This window comes from Nyctereutes procyonoides, unplaced genomic scaffold (genome assembly GCF_905146905.1).
Source record: "Nyctereutes procyonoides isolate TBG_1078 unplaced genomic scaffold, NYPRO_anot_genome, whole genome shotgun sequence".
In the NCBI taxonomy this organism is placed as follows: domain Eukaryota; kingdom Metazoa; phylum Chordata; class Mammalia; order Carnivora; family Canidae; genus Nyctereutes; species Nyctereutes procyonoides.
Genome location: NW_026575122.1, coordinates 3,193,150 through 3,212,987, shown reverse-complemented (window position 1 = coordinate 3,212,987; position 19,838 = coordinate 3,193,150). Strand labels below are relative to the sequence as shown.

Sequence of the window (19,838 nt, the reverse complement as noted above, 5' to 3'; positions counted from 1 at the left end):
ATATAAATAAGCAATATCTTAAGTTTTATAAATGTTCTACATTATCTTATAACTCTTACAGGTGGAAAACCTAGTATTTTGTATCAATTTTTTGAAATGAGAACATTGATCTTCAAAGTAGTTACACGACAGACTTTTTTTAAGAGTTATCTCTACACCCAACATGGGGCTTGACCTTAACAATCCTGAGATTAAGAGTCGCATGCTCTACAGGGTGAACGAGACAGGTGCCCCAAAGTAGTTATATGACAAATACAACACTCCACTGTATCCTGATCAGTGGAGATGTCATATAAGTATATCTTCCACAGTGCTTGGCTTTTATTGGCCATATTCTAGGAGTTCGTTATCATCTGGTAATGAAATATAAACAATTTTTAATTGATATATGCAGTCTATGGTAGTCACTCTTTTATCCTAAAGAAAACTATTATTCCTTTGAATATACTTAAAGTTGAAGGTTTTTTACTTCCTTTTTTTTTTTTTTAAAGATTTTATTTATTTATTCATGAGAGACACAGAAAGAGGGGGCAGAGACACAGGCAGAGGGAGAAGCAGGCTCCATGCAGGGAGCCCAAGGGGGACTTGATTCCAGGACCCCAGGATTATGACATGAGCCAAAGGCAGATGCTCAACTGCTGCGCCACCCAGGTGCCCTAAAGTTGAAGTTATATTGTCAAAATCTATATTGGTCTCCTGTTGTTTTGTTTAACACTCAATTTTGTTAGCTTGCTGTTTTCCAACATGCTCTACTGAGAATTTTGAAGGGGAAGTGACAACTTGAACAAACCCTTTGCTACTCATGATGCACTTTTATCTTTTACTACTTTTTTAAGTTTATTTTCAAGTAATCCCCAGTGGGGTGGCTTGAACTCATGACCCCAAGATCAAGAGTCGCAGCTCTTCCAACTGAGCCAGCCAGACTCCCCGATGAATTTTTATATCGTGAGTCCAAACTCTTGTATTTCATTGATTTTGCAAAGTGATGTACAAATGCAGCACAGGAATGCAGTACCCTTTAATGTTATGTTTCCAGTCATCAGATGGGCAACTTGAAGAATTTCTGTATGCTATTGCCTGTTATAAAGTACATGATAATTAGGCAGGCAGGGAATTTTACAGAGTGACTTGTAGGACAAATCATGCATTAATTTCAAATCTCTGGAAGCCCAAGATTATGCATCAACTACCTGGACCTAGAGAAGGAAAATGCACTAGAATGCCTGGCCATTGGGAACAAGTTGCCCAGGCTTTAGATTTGGTAGTTTGGCTGTACTTGCGTCCCAGAGTGTATCTATACTATTCTTTACGTTCGTTCACTTTGTAGTAAGGACAGTGATTTCCATTTGCAACAGCTACCCCCTGGCAAGAAAATGCTTCAGAAGATCTCAGGGCATGTGTGCAGAGACAATACTAGACGTTCCTGGGTCTTCTGAATTCAGCGGGAGGTGATCGGAGGACTTGTTTTCCCCAGGTCTCGTTTCTGTGTCCGAGATGCGTTAGGCTGCTGTCCCACCACATACACATTTTCTAAACAGAACACAGATTTCAGGGATCCCTGGGTGGCGCAGCGGTTTGGCGCCTGCCTTTGGCCCGGGGCGCGATCCTGGAGACCCGGGATCGAATCCCACGTCAGGCTCCCGGTGCATGGAGCCTGCTTCTCCCTCTGCCTGTGTCTCTGCCTCTCTCTCTCTCTCTGTATGACTATCGTAAATAAATAAAAAAATTAAAAAAAAAAGAATGTTTAAAAAAAAAAAAAAAGAACACAGATTTCATGAGTCTGTAGCTTCCCTAAACCTCCTTTTTAAAAACTCCTGGATGGTATTGCAGATGGAAGCAATCCCCGTTACTTTTTAAATCGCACTTTGCGAAGTCAAAAGATAAACATTTTTTTCAGATTTACTTCAGAACATTCTCAAACTTCAGGAATGCTGATTGATATAAAGCCGCACACAGGAGGCAATTTAGCGACTGGGAGCGAAAAGGCACCCCTTGGCAGCGGGTCTGGGAGGGAGAAAGCCTCGGCCAGAGTTCCTTCAGAAAAGGACAAAAGAGAGACTTCCTGTCATTTCGATTGGTTTCCGCTCGTGGGATCAATACGGCAAAGCCCAGTTTCAGCAGATGCAAAGGGGGGGCGGGGGAGGTGCCTGGGTCCACACATCTCTCCGCGTCCAGGTGGAGTTGCGGGCTCCCTCCCCCGGGCTCAGCCCCCGCTTTCGCTCACCGGTATTTGCTTATGGAAATAAAGGGGGGGCGGGAGGCTCCGCCGCAGCCCAGTAGCCTCGGGGGAGGTGATCATTAACCTCCCCGGAGCCCGCGCGGACTGTGAGGCTGCGCCGCCCGCTGCACCGCCCGGCCCGCTGCCCCCGAAGCTCGCTCCCGCGGGGACCTCCCGCTGCACCGCCGGGCCCGCTGCCCCCGGAGCTCGCTCCCGCGGGGACCTCCCGCTGCACCGCCCGGCCCGCTGCACCGCCGGGCCCGCTGCCCCCGGAGCTCGCTCCCGCGGGGACCTCCCGCTGCACCGCCCGGCCCGCTGCCCCCGGAGCTCGCTCCCGCGGGGACCTCCCGCTGCACCGCCGGGCCCGCTGCCCGCGGAGCTCGCTCCCGCGGGGACCTCCCGCTGCACCGCCCGGCCCGCTGCCCCCGGAGCTCGCTCCCGCGGGGACCTCCCGCTGCACCGCCCGGCCCGCTGCCCCCCGGCCCGCTGCCCCCGGAGCTCGCTCCCGCGGGGACCTCCCGCTGCCCCCCGGCCCGCTGCCCCGGAGCTCGCTCCCGCGGGGACCTCCCGCTGCCCCCCGGCCCGCTGCACCCCGAGCTCGCTCCCGCGGGGACGCGGAATCATGAGACTGCGGCAACTCTTCCTTGCGGCTTGTGCTCTCATGCTGAGTCTCCTTGTCATCAACGGACAGAGACCAGGTAGGACTCTGATAGTCATTGTCCGTGCCTGTGTGAGCAGGGCGGCCACGTACCTGTTGCAGGTCGCTAAGGGGTTTGGGTAAGAATGTAGGCTTTCCGAAGCATGCTATCCATCCCGTCGGGTCTACTACTCGAATACTTAAAAAGTAGGTGGATTTTAAAATGACGTTGAGTATTTTACCACTGTTTTTCGGAATTCAAAGAAAAATTGATTCCTAAGTTACTTTAGGTATGTTGTCCTTGTAAGTAAAAAAAGAAATACAACTGTTGGGTCTATTGATTACAGAGGTAAACAGACTTAACGGATTTTTAGGGAAAATGTAAAAGCCAAAGGGGTTGATTAGCAGAACATGTTGCTGGCTGGAGTGGGGGGGGGCAGTGTTAACATTTTGAATTAACAGAAAGATCATGTGACAAAATACAGATGAAACCTTAAGACAGATTATTATAGCTGTTATTTCTAGTTACGTAATTATATATCTCACTTAAAATGCAGCTGTTAGTATTATTGTGCTTACAGAGCCAAAAATGTCAAAAATATTTATGGTCAAGATAATAGTAATCGACTTGACACATTTTTCAAAGATGGTATAGTTGTGTTGTTCTTACCAGCAAGAATTAGTAAACAATTACTCTAATGTGCTTTTACTTCAAAATCAAATACCTAAGATTTCAAAGCCCTGGCAAGTTAAAAGAAAAGAAAGTGTTCTGACTGAGGGAAAAGCAAACCCAAATTTAAGGAGAAAGGTGGTAATATTTATTCCATGTCAGATTATTCAACTGGTAACATACTTCTCCATTTAGAGCAGAAAAGGGCACATAACTGGTTAAAAATTCAGTCTCTCCCTTCTAGTTAATGAGAAGTTTGATCACTGAGGTTATTTCAAATGACGTCCCCGGGTTTGCCCTTTTACATAAACAAGAAAAAAATGTACAAATCAGCAATTCAGAAAGCAGCTGGCCCCTGCTTACAGTTAATAGCAATTGCTAATCAAACTTCTCAACTCCAGAACACCTTGGACAATGTTCTTGTAAAGTATCTGTGATTAATTCATTACATTAGCTGAAAATCCAAGAGCATTTAGAAAGAAGTAATGTGGAAGGAGGAGGTTATTATAAATAGATCCTGCTGTTAACATGAGTTGTTAGGAGTATTTTTTTCATATTTTTGCATCATGTTAATTTTTATATCACAATCACCAAGTACCAAATAATCACAATATAGTTTGGACCCAAAATATTCCCTTACATTCTCCAGATTAAACAATTCATTTTCTGAAATATGCTCTTAATATTTCCCTCTTTTTTTTTCTCAGCTAATTTGGCAATGAGAAGAAAATTGCACAGACACAACTGCCTTCAGAGGAGATGTATGCCTCTCCATTCACGGGTGCCCTTCCCCTGAGGTATTTCTGATAGAAAATTGTTTTTACTACATTTAGGCAATGTTCCAGATTAGATCTATCAAAGAAGGTTCATTTATATTTTGTAATATGTGATAATACCTTTAAGATGATATCAGTTCAAGGAATGCATCCTGACAAATGGGAATAGTGAATGACATGATATCTGAGAATTGTTCTAGTTGTTTAATGGGATAAAGCAAATGTAGGAAAATCTTGATAATCATTGATTCCGAGTGATAGGGTAGGGATTACTCTTCTTGTGTTAAACAATTTCCTAATGAAAACTCAGGTACGCAGAGAATATAATTGTGATAGTATCTTTAAACAATCTGTTTTCAAGAACACTGAATAGCCCTGTAAGACACTAAGACCACTGTGCCCTTGAAAGCATTGGAACATATTTGCCCAATTACACCATATAGATGATGTACTATCCTCGATATTTTCATAGATTATTAAAATAGTTTATTTTTCTTGACAATATTTGAGTGTATAAGATCAATTTAATATTAATACCATGGCAATTTTCCAGCCTTACACATAGAATTGGTCTTGATGGTTGTTGCATCTTTAAATTATGAAAAGAACTTTCCTCCTCCCCCCCCCTTTTTTTTTTCACTGAAAGACCAGTGATTTTTAAACTACCACCACTACCAGTAATACTGCTTGAATCAATTAACTTCAAACACTGCCCAACTGTGTATTTCTTCATACTAAAAAATAAATGATGGGGCATTCCACTGGAATTATTTTAAGCTCTTTAATTCTTATAAAATATATCATCCTTTAAAAAAATGCCATAGAAATATCCCTCAGCTGGTTAGCATACGCAGGCAATTGCTAAGTTAGCTTATTCAGTTGGTCTATAGACTGTAGTGTTTATGGCACTATTCATTCAAGGAGAGAATGGTTGCCATGCCTCTTGTTTAATACATGCTTTTCAAACCTGGGGAATGTCCTCTAGTGGGACATTAAATGAAGGAGCAATTCAGTAATCATGTATCAAGAGGGCTAAGACAAAAAGCCAAGTTCTCTCTACCTGTATCTGTAACAAATTACCCTTTGCTGTCAAAATATGAACAATAACTTTGTTGGAAAAATCCAGAAAGATACAGTAAGAAATTCCTGAGAGGCCAACTAATAGGGGCTAAAACATTTTCTATCCTAAAGAATCCTTTGGCATGTGTCAATAATGCATTTCAATCTCAGATATAAACAGTGGTAAAATCTGTGCTTAGGAGAGAAGTTCAAGACTTTCCCAGCACTCCACCACAAATAACAAAGAGGAGAGGAGGCAGTTCACAGTAGCAAGGGAATTCCTGCATATACTGAGAAAGATACCTTGCATAAGGCAAATAAAAGCCCTCAGTTGGCCACGGGTTGTATCAGCTTTCTCCACAAACCACCTGCCATAAAAACGAGGGTTGCAAGTAAACAAGACAGAGTAATGAAGTTTGAATTGTCAAAATTCAGGAAAATTTTGATCTATAAACCAAGTTTGTAAACCAAAGGGAAATCTAAATAGAACCTGTGTAAACCATCTAGTAAGAGAAGTCCTGTACAAAATTTGACCGATTGTTGTAAAGAACTGCTCAGGTTACAGCATCCATTTTCTTATTTCTGTTTAGACTACTTCTGCATTCCAGCTACAGTTCTTCGAAGAATGTACAGAACTCCTCTTTTGAAATCCAGTGATAGCATAAGAGCCAATGTGGGATGAATATTATGATCATTTTCCAAGGTCTTGCTCAACGAGGGCTATAATACCCAGTGCTGCCCTCAGATGTGAAATCACAATTCTCATCCTAAATTCTTGCACACTTTTTATAAGTCCTGCAACACAATGATTTGACTGCTGGCTAAATCACTGTAGTCCTAGGTGTAGTGGAACTCTAAGGCAGAACCTCCCTTTCACTTATTCCCTCTGTTTTCTGAATGTTTTATTTGTCTGTTTATTAATTGTTTTTTCAGCATTGGGCTTGAACTCAGGATCCCAAGATCAGGAGTGCTCGACTGATTGAGCCAGATAGCCACCCCTGTTTTCTGCATGTTTTAGATAAAAATCACACATGGTTATTTGATTCAGTTAGGGTCATGTAAGACTGGGAGAGGACAGGTGAGGTAAACAGTTGACTTTGGAAGTTGTCCAGATTAACCTTTGAAGGAGCTTAGGCTTTTAGCTCCCTTAACAAGAATGCCCCATTATCTTTACTCTGTCAATTTTACCAACTCCTAGAGTCCTTCTCAGTGATCGTCAGTGACATTTCCTAACCCTTACAACTGAGTTAATTAAATAGAAAAATCTTGCTGTGTAAAATTCTTTCTCTTCATAATTGTTTTTTCTTGCTGAAATATGTTGGTATCACATTCAGCCCTAAGTGAATTAGGAAGTGGAGGAAAATGAGAAAGGGTGTTGGGAAATTCAAGTTTACATGCTAATGTTTTAGTTTTAGAGTGGAAAATGAGGCAAAATCCTTAGATTCTCATGATTTTCCTCTTCTAGCCATAAAATCTCACTGTATCAAGGCTTTCCCCTTTTTTTGAATATTTTATTTATTTGAGAGAGAGAGAGAGAGAGAGAGGGATCACAAGCAGGGGGAGTTGTAAAGGGAGAGGGAGAAAGAACCAGGCCACCTGCTAAATAGGGAGCCTGATGTGAGATTCGATCCCAGGACCCCCTGGATCATGACCTGAGCCAAAATCAGATGCTTAACCCACTGAGCCACCCTGGCATCCCATCAATGTTTTTCTTTTCTTTTCTTTTTTTTTTTTTTTTTTACGGTTTTATTTATTTATTCATGAGAGACACAGAGAGGCAGAGACACAAGGCAGAGGGAGAAGCAGGCTCCACACAGGGAGCCTGATGTGGGACTCGATCCCGGGTCTCCAGGACCACGCCCTGGGCTGAAGGCAGGCACTAAACCGCTGAGCCATCCAGGCATCCCAATGCTTTTCTTTATAAATATGTACTCCAGGGGCGCCTGGGCAGCTCAACTTGTTAAGCACCTGCCTTTGGCTCAGGTCATGATCCCAGGGTCCTGGGATAGAGCCCCATGTGGCGCTCCCTGCTTCTCCCTCTCCCTCTGCCCCTCCCCTGGCTTGTGTTTTCTCTCTCTCTCTCTCTCTCTCTCTCAAATAGATAAAATCTATAAAACAAATAAAAAATACTCTAGATAAATATATAACCCAGTAATGTACACTCGATCTCACTTTTTTTAAAGTAATCTCTATACTTAACATGGGGCTTGAACTTACAACCCAGAAATCAAGAGTCATATGTTCCACTGACTGAGCCAGCCAGGTGTCCCTATCTAGCTTTTTAATAATTGTGACATATGTTTATAGTATAAAATCTTTTCCTAACAGTATGAAAGAATGTAAAGTCAAAATTAAGTCTCTTTGGCCTTTTTCATTTCCCAGAGGCAATGGCTATGAAAAGGTTTTGGTAAAGGTGGATTTAATTTTTGTTTTGTTTTGTTTTGCAAAAAGACTTATTTGAGAGAGAAAGCTTGTGAGCAGGGGTGGGAGGGTGGGAGAGGAGGAGCAGAGGAGGGAGAGGGACAGAATCTCAAGCAGACTCTGCACTTAGCAGGGAGCCAGCAGAGTTGGGGGGGGGGGAGGGGAGTGGGGGGGGGTGGCTACCCTGAGATCCCAAACTGAGCCAAAACCAAGACTCTGCGTAGCTTGGCTGAGCCACTCAGGTGCCCTGGTAAAAGTACATTTTAGTACATTATTTTAAATTGAGACCAGCTAGTACTCTCTTGTCACTCTTGATTACCATTCTGTTAAATACTTAGTATGTTCTCTATTTTCTGCCTTATTCTTACCCCCTCAAAGTTATGGGCTTCTAACCTTTGACCAAACCTCTAGCCTCACCTGCCAGTTCTTTCTGCAATTGTACTATTTATTGTCTCGGCCCTTCTCACTCTCTTGCTGAACTGAAAGCCAACTTTCTAAAGCACAGAATCGCTACTCTTGTGGAGCATTTTATCTTCAACATTGGCAGGACTTTGTGAGAACACCCCCCCCCCTTTTTGCCTTAAGTTTATTTATTCATTCAATTATTTTTAGTAACCTCCACACTCAATGTGGGCATCAAACTCATGACCCCAAGAGTCGCATGCTCTTCGGACTGAGCCAGGCAAGTTTTTTTTTTTTTTTGGGGAAAAACTCTTTTACTTACCCTTAGGCATCTCTGATTCCCAGTCACCTACATTTAAATCTCTAATGATCTCTAGTTTCCTTGAACTTCTTAACCTTTTCCAGCTCACAGCTAGAGATAATTTCTCTTCCCAGAGAAGATGGAGATCATCAAGCTTTAAAATCAGACTCCACACTCCAGCTACATTTACATCTGCTACACTTCTATTTTCACTTCATAGTCTTTTAAGAGATTCCTCTCCTGAGTGTGGGTACTCTCTCTACATCTCAAGAATCTTAAGCTGACATTTATTCCCTTTCTTCCTCAGATTGTTCATATGTCAAAACTGACTGGTTTCATCTTTTAAAACGAGGAAAATAGGTGCACCGCTGACCCCATGGTGCTCTCTAGTGACTAGCCCCTGTTCTTCACTGCATGGCCAAGTTTCTTGAAAAAGTGGCTGTTTCTTTTCTGTTTCAATACACTGCTACCCACTGCATTCTGGGAAAGATCCCCAATGACTTTCTTCTCAATCCAGTGAACACATTTTTATTCTGTCCTCAGTTATCTTGCTATAGGTCAAATAGTGAGTAGGTCTTCATTCCAATGATACGATGCTCCCTTTTGATTATCTCTGAAACAAATCACTATTTCTTAGTACCTGTACCAGGAGTCCAGTCGCCTACGTGGGATCACTTTAGCTGTTCTAAGTCACTTCAAGTTCATGTCTACAGTGCATTTGCAAATCGCAAGCATGGCTTCTGCATAGCTTATTCTTGTAACTCGGTTCTCTGTTCCAAAATCATAGATGTCACCAGGAAGGACTTTCCTTTCTTTAAAAAAGCAATACCAGGGTGCAGAGTCAGCTAGTGCCCGACTCTCAGGTCATGATCTCAGGGTCATGAGATCGAGCCCTATGTCCCGCTCTGCAATCTGCAGGAGTCTGCTTAAGTTTCTCTCTCCCTCTGTCCCTTTTACCCATGCGTGCTCTCTCTTTCCCTCTCTCTCAAATAAATAAATCCTTAAAAAAAAAACAAAAAACAAAAAAAGGGATATCAAACTTTATTTTTTTAAAGATTTATTTATTTATTTATGAGAGACGTACACACACAGAGGCAGAGACACAGGCAGAGCGAGAAGCAGGCTCCATTGCAGGGAGCCCGACGTGAGACTCGATCCCGGGTCTCCAGGATTGGGCCCTGGGCTGAAGGCAGCGCCAAACTGCTGAGCCACCAGGGCTGCGCCAAAATAAACTTTTATATAAAAAAGCAGTACCTCATCCTACCCAAAATATATTTTCCCTTTTCCTGTTTTGTTCTTCTCCATGTCACCTACTGCCACCTGACATCACATATATTTACCTTGTCATTGTGTAGTATCATCTGCCTCTCTTCCTTAGAATGTAAGTTCCATAGGAGCAGGGACTTTGCTTTGATCACAGTTATATGCCCAGTGACTGTAGTAAGCTCCACAGAAATATTTGATGAATGAACGAATGAATGCACACTTAAACTCTTCAATTACTCCTGTGCAGGTATTTCTCTTGTGTTCGCAGAATTTGGAGAATAATTGTAGAGCTGTTATATATCAGATGTTTACTCTGTATCAAGCTCTGTGCTATGAAATATGCATTTTACTGTCTCTGTAAATTTTTGAGACTCTGGTGCTCCAATATTCAGTTCTAGCTGGTTTCCCAGGCCTGTCATTTCTACCCTGAGATGTTTTTAAAAATCTGCTCCCTCCTCTTCATCTCTGTTACTATCTTAGTACCTGTTATATCTCTCCAGCATGACTTCAACTCTTTAACTGATCATTCCAACCTCTAGTTCCACTTCTGGAAAACCCTTTTTTTTTTCCTTTTATTATTTTATCTTCCCAAGCTGTAAATCCAATTATGTCTCATCTTGATTAAAATTCTTAACTGTCCCGGTAGTCTTCAGGACATAACAAAGCCTTCTAACTCCCATAAGTTAAAAAATAAGACCTTACAAAATATGCCTCTCCAGCACCATCTGTCAGCTGTTCTCCCCTTCCCTCTCCTAGAGGGGATAAGAAAGGATTAACACTGGCTGTTGTGGATTCGAGCTGAACTCCGTGGTCATTTGAGTGATCACAAGCTCACTCGCTGGTGGTCACTGGTAAGTCAGTTGTCCTCTTTAAGACCCCCACCACCGGGTGCCTGGGTGGCTCAGTCATGATCCCAGTGTCTGAGGTTGAGTCCCACATTGGTCTCCCTGCTCAGTGGGAAGTCAGCTTCTCCCTTTCCCTGTATCCCTCCCCACTGTCCTTGCTGTCTGTCTCACACACACTCTCTCTCAAATAAATAAATAAAATGTTAAAAAAAAAAAGACACCCCCCCCCCGCCACTTCCAGACTTGTAAGAGGGAGCTAGTAACGGTATCAACTTTGCCATTCCACACCTAGCACATGGTAACTGCTGAATCAGTAGCAGCTACAGTTATTATTAACATCACTTTAGTCTATTCTTTACCTCTTGCTATTCTTCAAAGTACACTTCTGTCTGCAGTGTCCTTACTTTATTCTGGCTGTTAGTTCATCCTTCAGGAAACTTCCTGAGTTTGATGCCCCTACAATGTGTATTGGAGGTCTACATTTTGCTCTCAACCTATTTGAATAATTCTGTCAAAGTTCCTGACTCACTGCTTTGTGACACCTTGTTAGCTGGCAGGACTCCTCCCTTCCTTCCTCAGCAGGATGCCAGTTCCCTGTAGGCAGAGTGTGGCTGTTCTGCTTTGTTGAATTAACATTTGTTAAGTGGAGCATCTACTGCAGGACAATGAGCAGGGGAGCCTTAGTTCAAAAGCTGGCCAGGAGGTAAATTGCAATAGAGAAATGTATTCCTTGAAGGTCCTGGGGGAAGGTCATGGAATGCCTGGAGAGACCCCACCATGGGAAGGTTAAGGGAGAAGCAGACCTAGAGACAGGCAAGCCCTAGGGCAGATGCCTTAATTACCTACAGGGTGGAGTGCTTTGGGATTCTGGTGGAGTGTTTAGGGTTCTTGGGCTAGGGTCTGATGGGTCAATTCAAACCAAAGAGCAGAGTTTTGCTCCACAAGTTTTGCACCCATCCCTGGGTGGCTCAGGGGTTTAGTACCTGCCTTTGGCCCAGGGCGTGATCCTGGAGTCCCAGGATCCACGAGTCCCGGGATCGAGTCCCGCACAGGGCTATTGGAGAAGTGATATCGGGAGCTTACATTTCTTTGCCTGTGACTTTGCTGCTGGGCACAGGAGCTTGCTGGAGGGGCTAGTGTTGGTGCCAGGCCCGTGCAGGCTGCTAGGCCACACAAAATGGACCCGGAGGGAGTCGTACCAAGGTGTGGCTTAGCCAACTTCTTAATAGTGGGTTGTATTGATCTTTGCCTCATTAGCCAATGAAAGTGTCCCGCATACAGCAGGCACTCCATAAATGTTGCTAACAGACAGGAAATGAACCTTTTAGTTATTTTAGCATTTAAGACACCTGGGTGGCTCAGTGGTTGAGCATCTGCCTTGGGCTCAGGGTGTGATCCTGGGGTCCTGGGATCGAGTCCCACATCGGGCTCCTTGCAAGGAGCCTGCTTCTTCCTCTGCCTCTGTCTCTGCCTGTCTGTGAGTCTCAGGAATAGATAAATAAAATCTTTAAAAAAAAAAAAAAGATTTACTACAGTGAGACCTGAAGGCACATTTTCACTTTACTTTCTAACCGTAACTGACAAACTGAATTCTGATTTTCTATCTCTGTGCTAAGTGTTTCCTTGTAGGAACTGCTTCCCTCATCTCAAATTTAACCCTTTCCCTCCCTCAGAGCTCTTCTAAATTCCATTGCCTTTATGAGGTCCACTTGCATCCACTCAGCTTAAAATAATCTTCCACTCTGTCAACAATCACAGCATTTTTATCAGTGTCATTTTTAAAGGCATTTATTATGTTCTACTGTGTTTGGTCCAGATTTTATCAGTATTGGAATGTCCATTCCTTGATTGCAAGATTGGGCCCCTGAAGCTTGGAGCATAAATGTTTAAAACGTGTCAGTGTCCTGAAGGTGGTCCTAAATACAGGGGATTCCTGTGTGCACTATAATATCCATAGGGCCTCTTAAAAGGGAATGAAAGAGAGAAAAGTACTGTTTTCTCAATTAACCACGCTCAGGGAAAATCCTTCATGTTGCTAACTTACTGATGAAATAAAATTTTTCTATAAAAATCATGCCTTAATGATAATATATTAAAAATATATTATATATTAAACATATGAAATGTAGGTAGGTTATAGGTGATATATTATTATAACAAATGTCTGTTCCCCTACCATAATGTGTGTATGATGGACTAAAGCCTAATTTCAAAGTTTTCTTCAGTTTGCAAGGTTTTGTTACAAAATGTCTTATAAGTTTTTCTAAGGATGTTTTCTTAAAGTGGCTGCTCTCTTTAAATTCTTTTATTTTAAAATTTAAAAATTAAAATTAAATTTTAAAATAAAAAAACAAAGTGGCTGTTCTCTATCATACTCAGGTATCTACAATTTCTTTGTAGCATAAATCTTTTGTCTTAGTTTGTTCTCAGTTACTTATTCAGGTAATGATCTACTGATATCTAGTTAATTTTATTATTACATAACAGTAACATATTTGAAAAATATTCCTAGATAATAGCAAGTGAATATTTATCGGTATTTAGGGGATGAGAAAAATAAGATTGCTTATTGTTAACTATTTCAACACATTTCACTCTTGGATGTATTTTTTTTTAATAGTGATGCATGGTATTATTGAATGCCACAATTCTTTCAATACTGTCTGTAATATAGGGAATCCCTGGGTGGCTCAGCAGTTTCACGCCTGCCTTTGGCCCAGGGCGGGATCCTGGAGTCCCGGGATTGAGTCCCACGTCGGGCTCCCAGCATAGAGCCTGCTCCTCCCTCTGCCCCCCCCTTCTCTCTCTCTCTCTCTATGTCTATCATAAATAAATAAATCTCTAAAAAAATATATCTTCAATACTATCCGTAATATCAAAATGTAAAGATGAATTCTGAAGTTCCTGATCTTAAAATTATGAACAATCGTCACTAGAAACAAATTCTTGTCAGTGTGGCCCTCAGAATATTGCTAATTTTTTTGAAGGTTTTATTTTTTATTTGACAGAGAGAGAGAGAGAGAGAGTGTGTGTGTGTGTGTGTGTGTGTGTGAGCACACAAGAAAGGGGAGTGGGAGAGGAGCCCACTGTGGGGCTTGATCCCAGGACTCTGGGATCATGACCTGAGTGTGGAAACAACTGAGTCACCCAGGAGGCCTTATTTTATTTTATTTTATTTTATTTTATTTTATTTTATTTTTTTAAGATTTTATTTGAGAGAAAGAGCACAAGTAGGGGGAGAGAAGAGGGGCAGAGAGAGAAGCAGACTCCCCTCTGAGCAGGGAGCCCAACGTGGGGTGCCTCAGTATATTGCTCATTTATAATTAAAATCCTTGGTAGTTTACCTGTTATCACTCAGAATATCTATACCGATTTATAAATAAAATAATGTAAACCTTTATCCTGCTTTGTTAAAAATCTTTTTAAAAGATTTTATTTAAGTGAATAAGAGTGGGCGAGAGAGCGCACAGAGAGAGAAGCAGACTCCCCTCTGAGCAGGGAGCCCGACATGGGGCTCTAGCCCAGGACCCCAAGCTCACAATCTGAGCCAAAAGCAGACACTTAACCGACTGAGCCACCAGGTGCCTCTGTTAAAATTTTATTAGAGAAAAAAAAAGTAGGCAAAATATAGAGGCTTTCCCAAGAACTCTTCCTCCACTGGAGTCTCACCCATGCATACCGAGTCATGCCGGGAGCTTGGTCAGCCACGGCCACCACTCCAACCTCCTCAGGCCTTCCAGAGTACCCGCCATCCTTCTCCAGACCCACTGGTCCTCACGAGTCTTTCCTTCCTCCAGCTAAGACTCTATAATAGAGTCGAGACTCTATAATTCATTATTTCCATGAGCGTTGCCAATATCATAAGTCGCCCTGCTGCTCTGTCTTCATCACATTGTTCTGGATGAATCCTGAGGTCTTCATCAGGCATGTAACTGCTGCTGAAGAAGACACAAGAAGCCAGAGCGGAACCACTTTTATATCCATCATCTCCACTCACCACCCAGCAAGCCTGCTGCATTTCTGTCATCAGCTTGCTGCCTCATGCTCCGCCATCACTGGTTCTTTCTTTTTCTACTCACCTCTGGTTTCAGATTTTTCTCCTTTGCATTTTCAGCAGGTGGCCTTGCCTCTTACATTACAGAAGAGAGAAGTCATCAGATGGTGTATCCCTCAACATCCCAGCACCAAACTAGAGTCCTATCTAATCCACATCCCACCCTGCTCACCCTCATCCTCCTCTTCCCTCCTGCAGCCATGGAAAGGACGGCCATTCCTTCATCTGTGTTGTGGGTCCCGGCCGTCCCTTCTTACTTTCTCAGGAATCTGAAACTGCCACTTAAGCATTTTCTTCATTCTCCTTGCTCTCTGGATTACTTATCACCAAGGATGGAGGTTTAAATGCTGATAAGACTACATACTAAAACAAACACCACACACCCGTGCATTTCTCAGTGAATGCTCTCAAACCAGTCTTTTGTGGTCCGCATTTCTGATCCATTATTTTCTTTTTTAATATTTTTAATTGTTTTATTTATTTAAAGTAAACCCTATACCCAACAGGGTGCTTGACCCAAGATCAAGAGTTGCATGCTCCATCAACTGAACCAGCCAGGCACCCTATCTGATCCATTATTTTCCATTCACATCTCAATCCACTCTAATCTATTTTATACCTTCTTTAAAATAGCCATCTGGGTGCCTGTGTGGTTCTGTCCGTTAAGCATATGACTCTTGATTTCAGCTCAGGTCAAGATCTCAGGGTCTTGGGATCAAGCTCTGCCTCAGGCTCTGTCCTCATTACAGAGTCTTACTTGAGATTCTCTTTCTCTTTCTCTCCCAAATAAATAAATCTTTAAGAAAATAAAATAAAGTAAAATAGCCATCAATCACCTTCAGCTTTCTAAATTAAGGTTTTTTTATTCTTCCCCCCCCCCCCCCCCCCCAGAATTTAACAACTGACTAGTCGGGCTACAAAAATCTCTTCCTTTAAATTTCTGACATCGTACTTCTACTTTTCCACTAAGTTTGCAGCTAACCCTCTGACTCCTAGGCAGGCTTAATCATACTTAAAAGGCTTGCAAGCTGTAGTTTTTCTCTGCCCTCTTCTACTGTTTTAAGCATTCCTTTTTTTTTTTTTTTAAGGTTTCACCATTTACTTTTTTTTTTTTTTTAATTCAAGTGTTGTTGAAACAGTGTTTCAACCATTCTTTTGGCCTCAATCACCTCTTTACATTGATAATATTCTAGGGGTGGGGGGGGGGAGGGAAGACCATCCAAGCCTATTTATTCAGAGTTTGCTTGAGCAAGGCGTCACAGCCACTGTCAATCGTATTTGGCAGAGGACCAAGAATAGGCAAGGGAGTTAGAAAGTTTTATGGTGAAAAAAGCCTTTCGGCTTTGAGGTATGGGGAAGTTGGAGTCAGGCTACCTAGAAGTAGAGCTTCCTATGTGATTGGTTTGGGGTGCATATATGGCTTTCTTTGCTTAGTCCTGAATTGTAATCAGAGGAAAGATGGAGCAAAATTAGGGAACCTGGTAGTTATGGAACAAATCTTGACCATTTGAGGCCAGTTGCTCCATAGGTTATGGTTTGGCTTCCTGGACTGGTTGCTATAGAGTTGTGGGTCAGGGTTCTGTTTTAACATATGGTCAGGCCATTGTCCATTTGTCTGTTCAGTCTCTCCATTCCAGACTTATTTCATCTCTACTTCACACCTCGAAGGCCTCTCTACTGTCTGCCTTGCACCATCCTCCTCACATCTACTTTTGCTTCTCTTCTATCCATTCTTCATATTACAGCTTCATACCACTCAAGATCCTTTAGGGTTTTCTCATTACTGTTACATTTAAAATAAAACTTTATTTTTTTAAGACTATATTTTTAAGTAATCTCTACACCCAGCATGGGGCTTGAACTTACAAACCCGAGCACATGCTCCACCAACAAAGCCAGCCTGGTGCCCCAAAATAAATTTTTTTTTTCTTTCCAAAGTAAAATTATTTTTTTTTAAGATTTTATTTATTTATTCATGAGAGACACAGAGAGAGCAACAGAGACATAGGCAGAGGGAGAAGTAGAATCCCTCCAGCAGGGAGCCCGATGGGGGACTCGATCCCAGGACTCCAGGATGCCAGGATCACGACCTGAGCCAAAGGCAGACACTAAAACACTGAGCCACCCAGGCGTCCCTCAAAATAAAATTCTTAATGTAGCCCATAAAACTGTGCATGATCGAGCACTTCTCTCTCTCCAACCCTATCCAACATGACTCACTGACTGTATCTGTGAGTTTATCAAGTATGTCCTGTTTTCTTTTCACTTCAGAGCTTTCACATACTATTTCTCTGGATCTAGGATCTAGGTTGTTCTAGCCCTTCTCCTCACCTAGTTTATTCCTACTCAATCAAGAAGACTTTGATCGAATGTCACTTCACTTGTGTGTGCACATATGTGTGCGTGTGTGCGCACATGCACATGTACCATTTATAACATCTCTCATTACAATGGCCCAAGGAACTTTGGGAAGGAACTTTGGAGTTCTTTAGGTTTCATGTTTCATTATATAGTGTAATTGTAGGTGCTCTTGGCTGGCTTAATGGGAAGAGCATGCGACTTGATCTCAGAGTTGTGAGCCCCACATTGTGTGCGGAGATTCCTTAAAAATAAAATCTTTTTTTAAAAAAGGAAGGAAATTGTATTAGAGCTTTCAATTTTATGTATACTCATTTTTTTCTCTAATAGTAACATTTTTATATATATAAATTATATATATGTACACACAGGTAATTTAAACACACGTGTAATGCATTTATCATCTTGCCTCTTGAGGTTGCTAAACTTAGATGCATTTATTTGTGGATCTAGAGATAGTCATTTTTTTTTAAGATTTTTTTTTTTTTTTAAGTAATTTCTACACCCAGCATGTGGCTCAGACTTAAAATCCCAAGATCAGGAGTCACAAGCCCTATAGACTAAGTGAACCAGGCACCCTAGAAGACAGCCTTTTTGAATGACTTCAGTTTCATTGTCTGGGCAGCCTTCATTTATTTAACTTGGTTATTGGTCGATGTTTATTTATTAATGCTATTTTGAATAGTGCAATGAACATGTATGCACTCATCTTGCACGCTTGTGCATTTACTTACAAAACATTTCTAAAAGAATCACTGGGACATGGATGTTTTTTAATGTTTTGGATATTCACATAGTATAAAATTTACCCATTTAAGTTGTACAGTTTAATTGTTTTACTATATTTAAGTAATTGTGCAACATCATGGTAATTATTTATAAAAAGCATTTTCATCACCCCATAAAGAAATACTCATACCGATTAGCAGGCACTCCCCTTTTCTCCCCAGCTCTCTAATCCTAGACTACTAAACTACTAATACTACAGATTTGCCTATTCTGGACATTTTATATAAATATTCTTATTTTTTTTTCCCTTATAATCAGCTTGTTTCACTTAGCTTAATGTTTTCAAGATCTATCCATATAGTAACAGATATCGGTACTCATTCCTTTTAACTGACTAAATAAAATCCTATTGTATAGGAAAATCACATTTTGTTTATCCAGTCATTATTATTTTCACTATTTGGTTATTAGGAATAATTCTACTCTGAACATTCATTTATAATATTTTTAAGTTTATTTATTTATAATCTCTACACCCAACATGGGGCTTGAACTCATGACCCCAAGATCAAGAGTTGCATGCTCTACTGACTGAGCCAGCCAGGCGCCCCTAGTTCATAAAATTTTTGTTTGAACAGATGTTTTCATTTCTCTTGGGTATTTACCTAAGAGTGAAATTACTGGGTTATATGATTATTCTATGTTTAACTTATTGAGGAACTATTTTCCATAGTGGTTGCAGCATTTTACATTCCTACCTTATAAAGGTTCCAATTTCTCCACATCCTCACCAACACTTTTTATTATAACCATCCTAGAGGTTGGTAGAGTAGTCCAACCTCCCCGCCCCCGCCCCAATTTATCCATGATTTTGTTGTTCATGGTTTCAGGTACCTGCAGTGAATTATGGTTCAGAAGATGATTCTCCTTCTGACCTGTCTTAGAAGGTCAATAGTTGCACAATACATTACAATGCCATTCCCCTCACTTCATCTCCATATGTAGACTTTTTTTTTTTTTTTTAAGATTTTACTTATTTATTCATGAGAGACATAGAGAGAGGCAGAGACACAGGCAGAGAGAGAAGCAGGCTCCATGCAGGGAGCCCAACGCAGGACTTGATCCTGGGTCTCCAGGATCAGGCCCAGGTTGAAGGCGGCGCTAAACCACTGAGCCACCCGGGCTGCCCTCATTACATAGACATTTTACCATCTCACATTACAACAAGAAAGGATGGGTATAGTGTAGTATCTTGAGAGAAAGACCACATTCACATAACTTTCATTACACTTTGTTATAATTACCATATTTTGTTATTAGTTATTGTTAATCTCTCACTGTGCCTAATTTATAAATTAAATTTTATCATAGATATGTATGAATAGGAAAAAAACAGTATATATAAGGTTTGGCCCTATCCATGGTTTCAGATATTCACTGGGGCCTTGGAACACATCATTGGGATAAGAGCGACTACTGTTATCTCACTGTGATTTTGATTTGCATGTTCCTAATGACTAATGATGTTGAACAGCTTTTTATGTACTTCGGCCATTTGTCTACCTTCTTTGGAGAAATGTCTTCAAAATCTTTGCCCATGTTTCAATTGGCTTGTCTTTTTGTTTTGAGTTATAAGAATTCTTTCTATTTTGAATACAAGGCCTTTATCAGAGATATCATTTGTAGTTATTTTTTTCAAACATTTTATTTATTTGTTTGAGAGAGAGAGCACAAGCAGGGGGGCAGCAGGCAGAAGGAGAGGGAGAAGCAGGCTCCCCAGGGAGCAGGAGCCCGATGCAGGGCTCAGTGCAGGGCTCAATGCAGGGCTCAATGCCAGGCTCTATCCCAGGATCTTGAGATCATGACCTGAATGCAAAGGCAGATACTTAACTGGTAGAGCCACCCAGGCACCCCTATGATTTGCAATTATTTTTTTCCCATTCTTTGGGTTGTCTTTTCACTTTAGTAGGGTCTATCCTTGAGCATAAAAACTGTTAGTTTTGGGCAGCCCGGATGGCTTAGCAGTTTAGCACCGACTTCAGCCCAGGGCGTGATCCTGGAGACCCGGGATCGAGTCTCATGTCAGGCTCCTTGTATGGAGC

The 19,838-nt window shown here is 41.6% G+C and overlaps 1 protein-coding gene across 1 annotated transcript in view; it reads left to right on the top strand.

Moving 5' to 3' along the window:
* The window catches only part of APELA (apelin receptor early endogenous ligand), a 35,282-nt gene that overhangs the window by 11,281 nt on the left and 4,163 nt on the right, over positions 1-19,838 (top strand). Inside the window, exons 2-3 of the mRNA XM_055336265.1 lie at positions 2,249-2,916; positions 4,233-4,322. Of these exons, the coding sequence (XP_055192240.1) occupies positions 2,249-2,916; positions 4,233-4,321 (757 nt within the window). The 3' untranslated portion in view covers position 4,322. The remainder of the gene's footprint in view (positions 1-2,248; positions 2,917-4,232; positions 4,323-19,838) is intronic.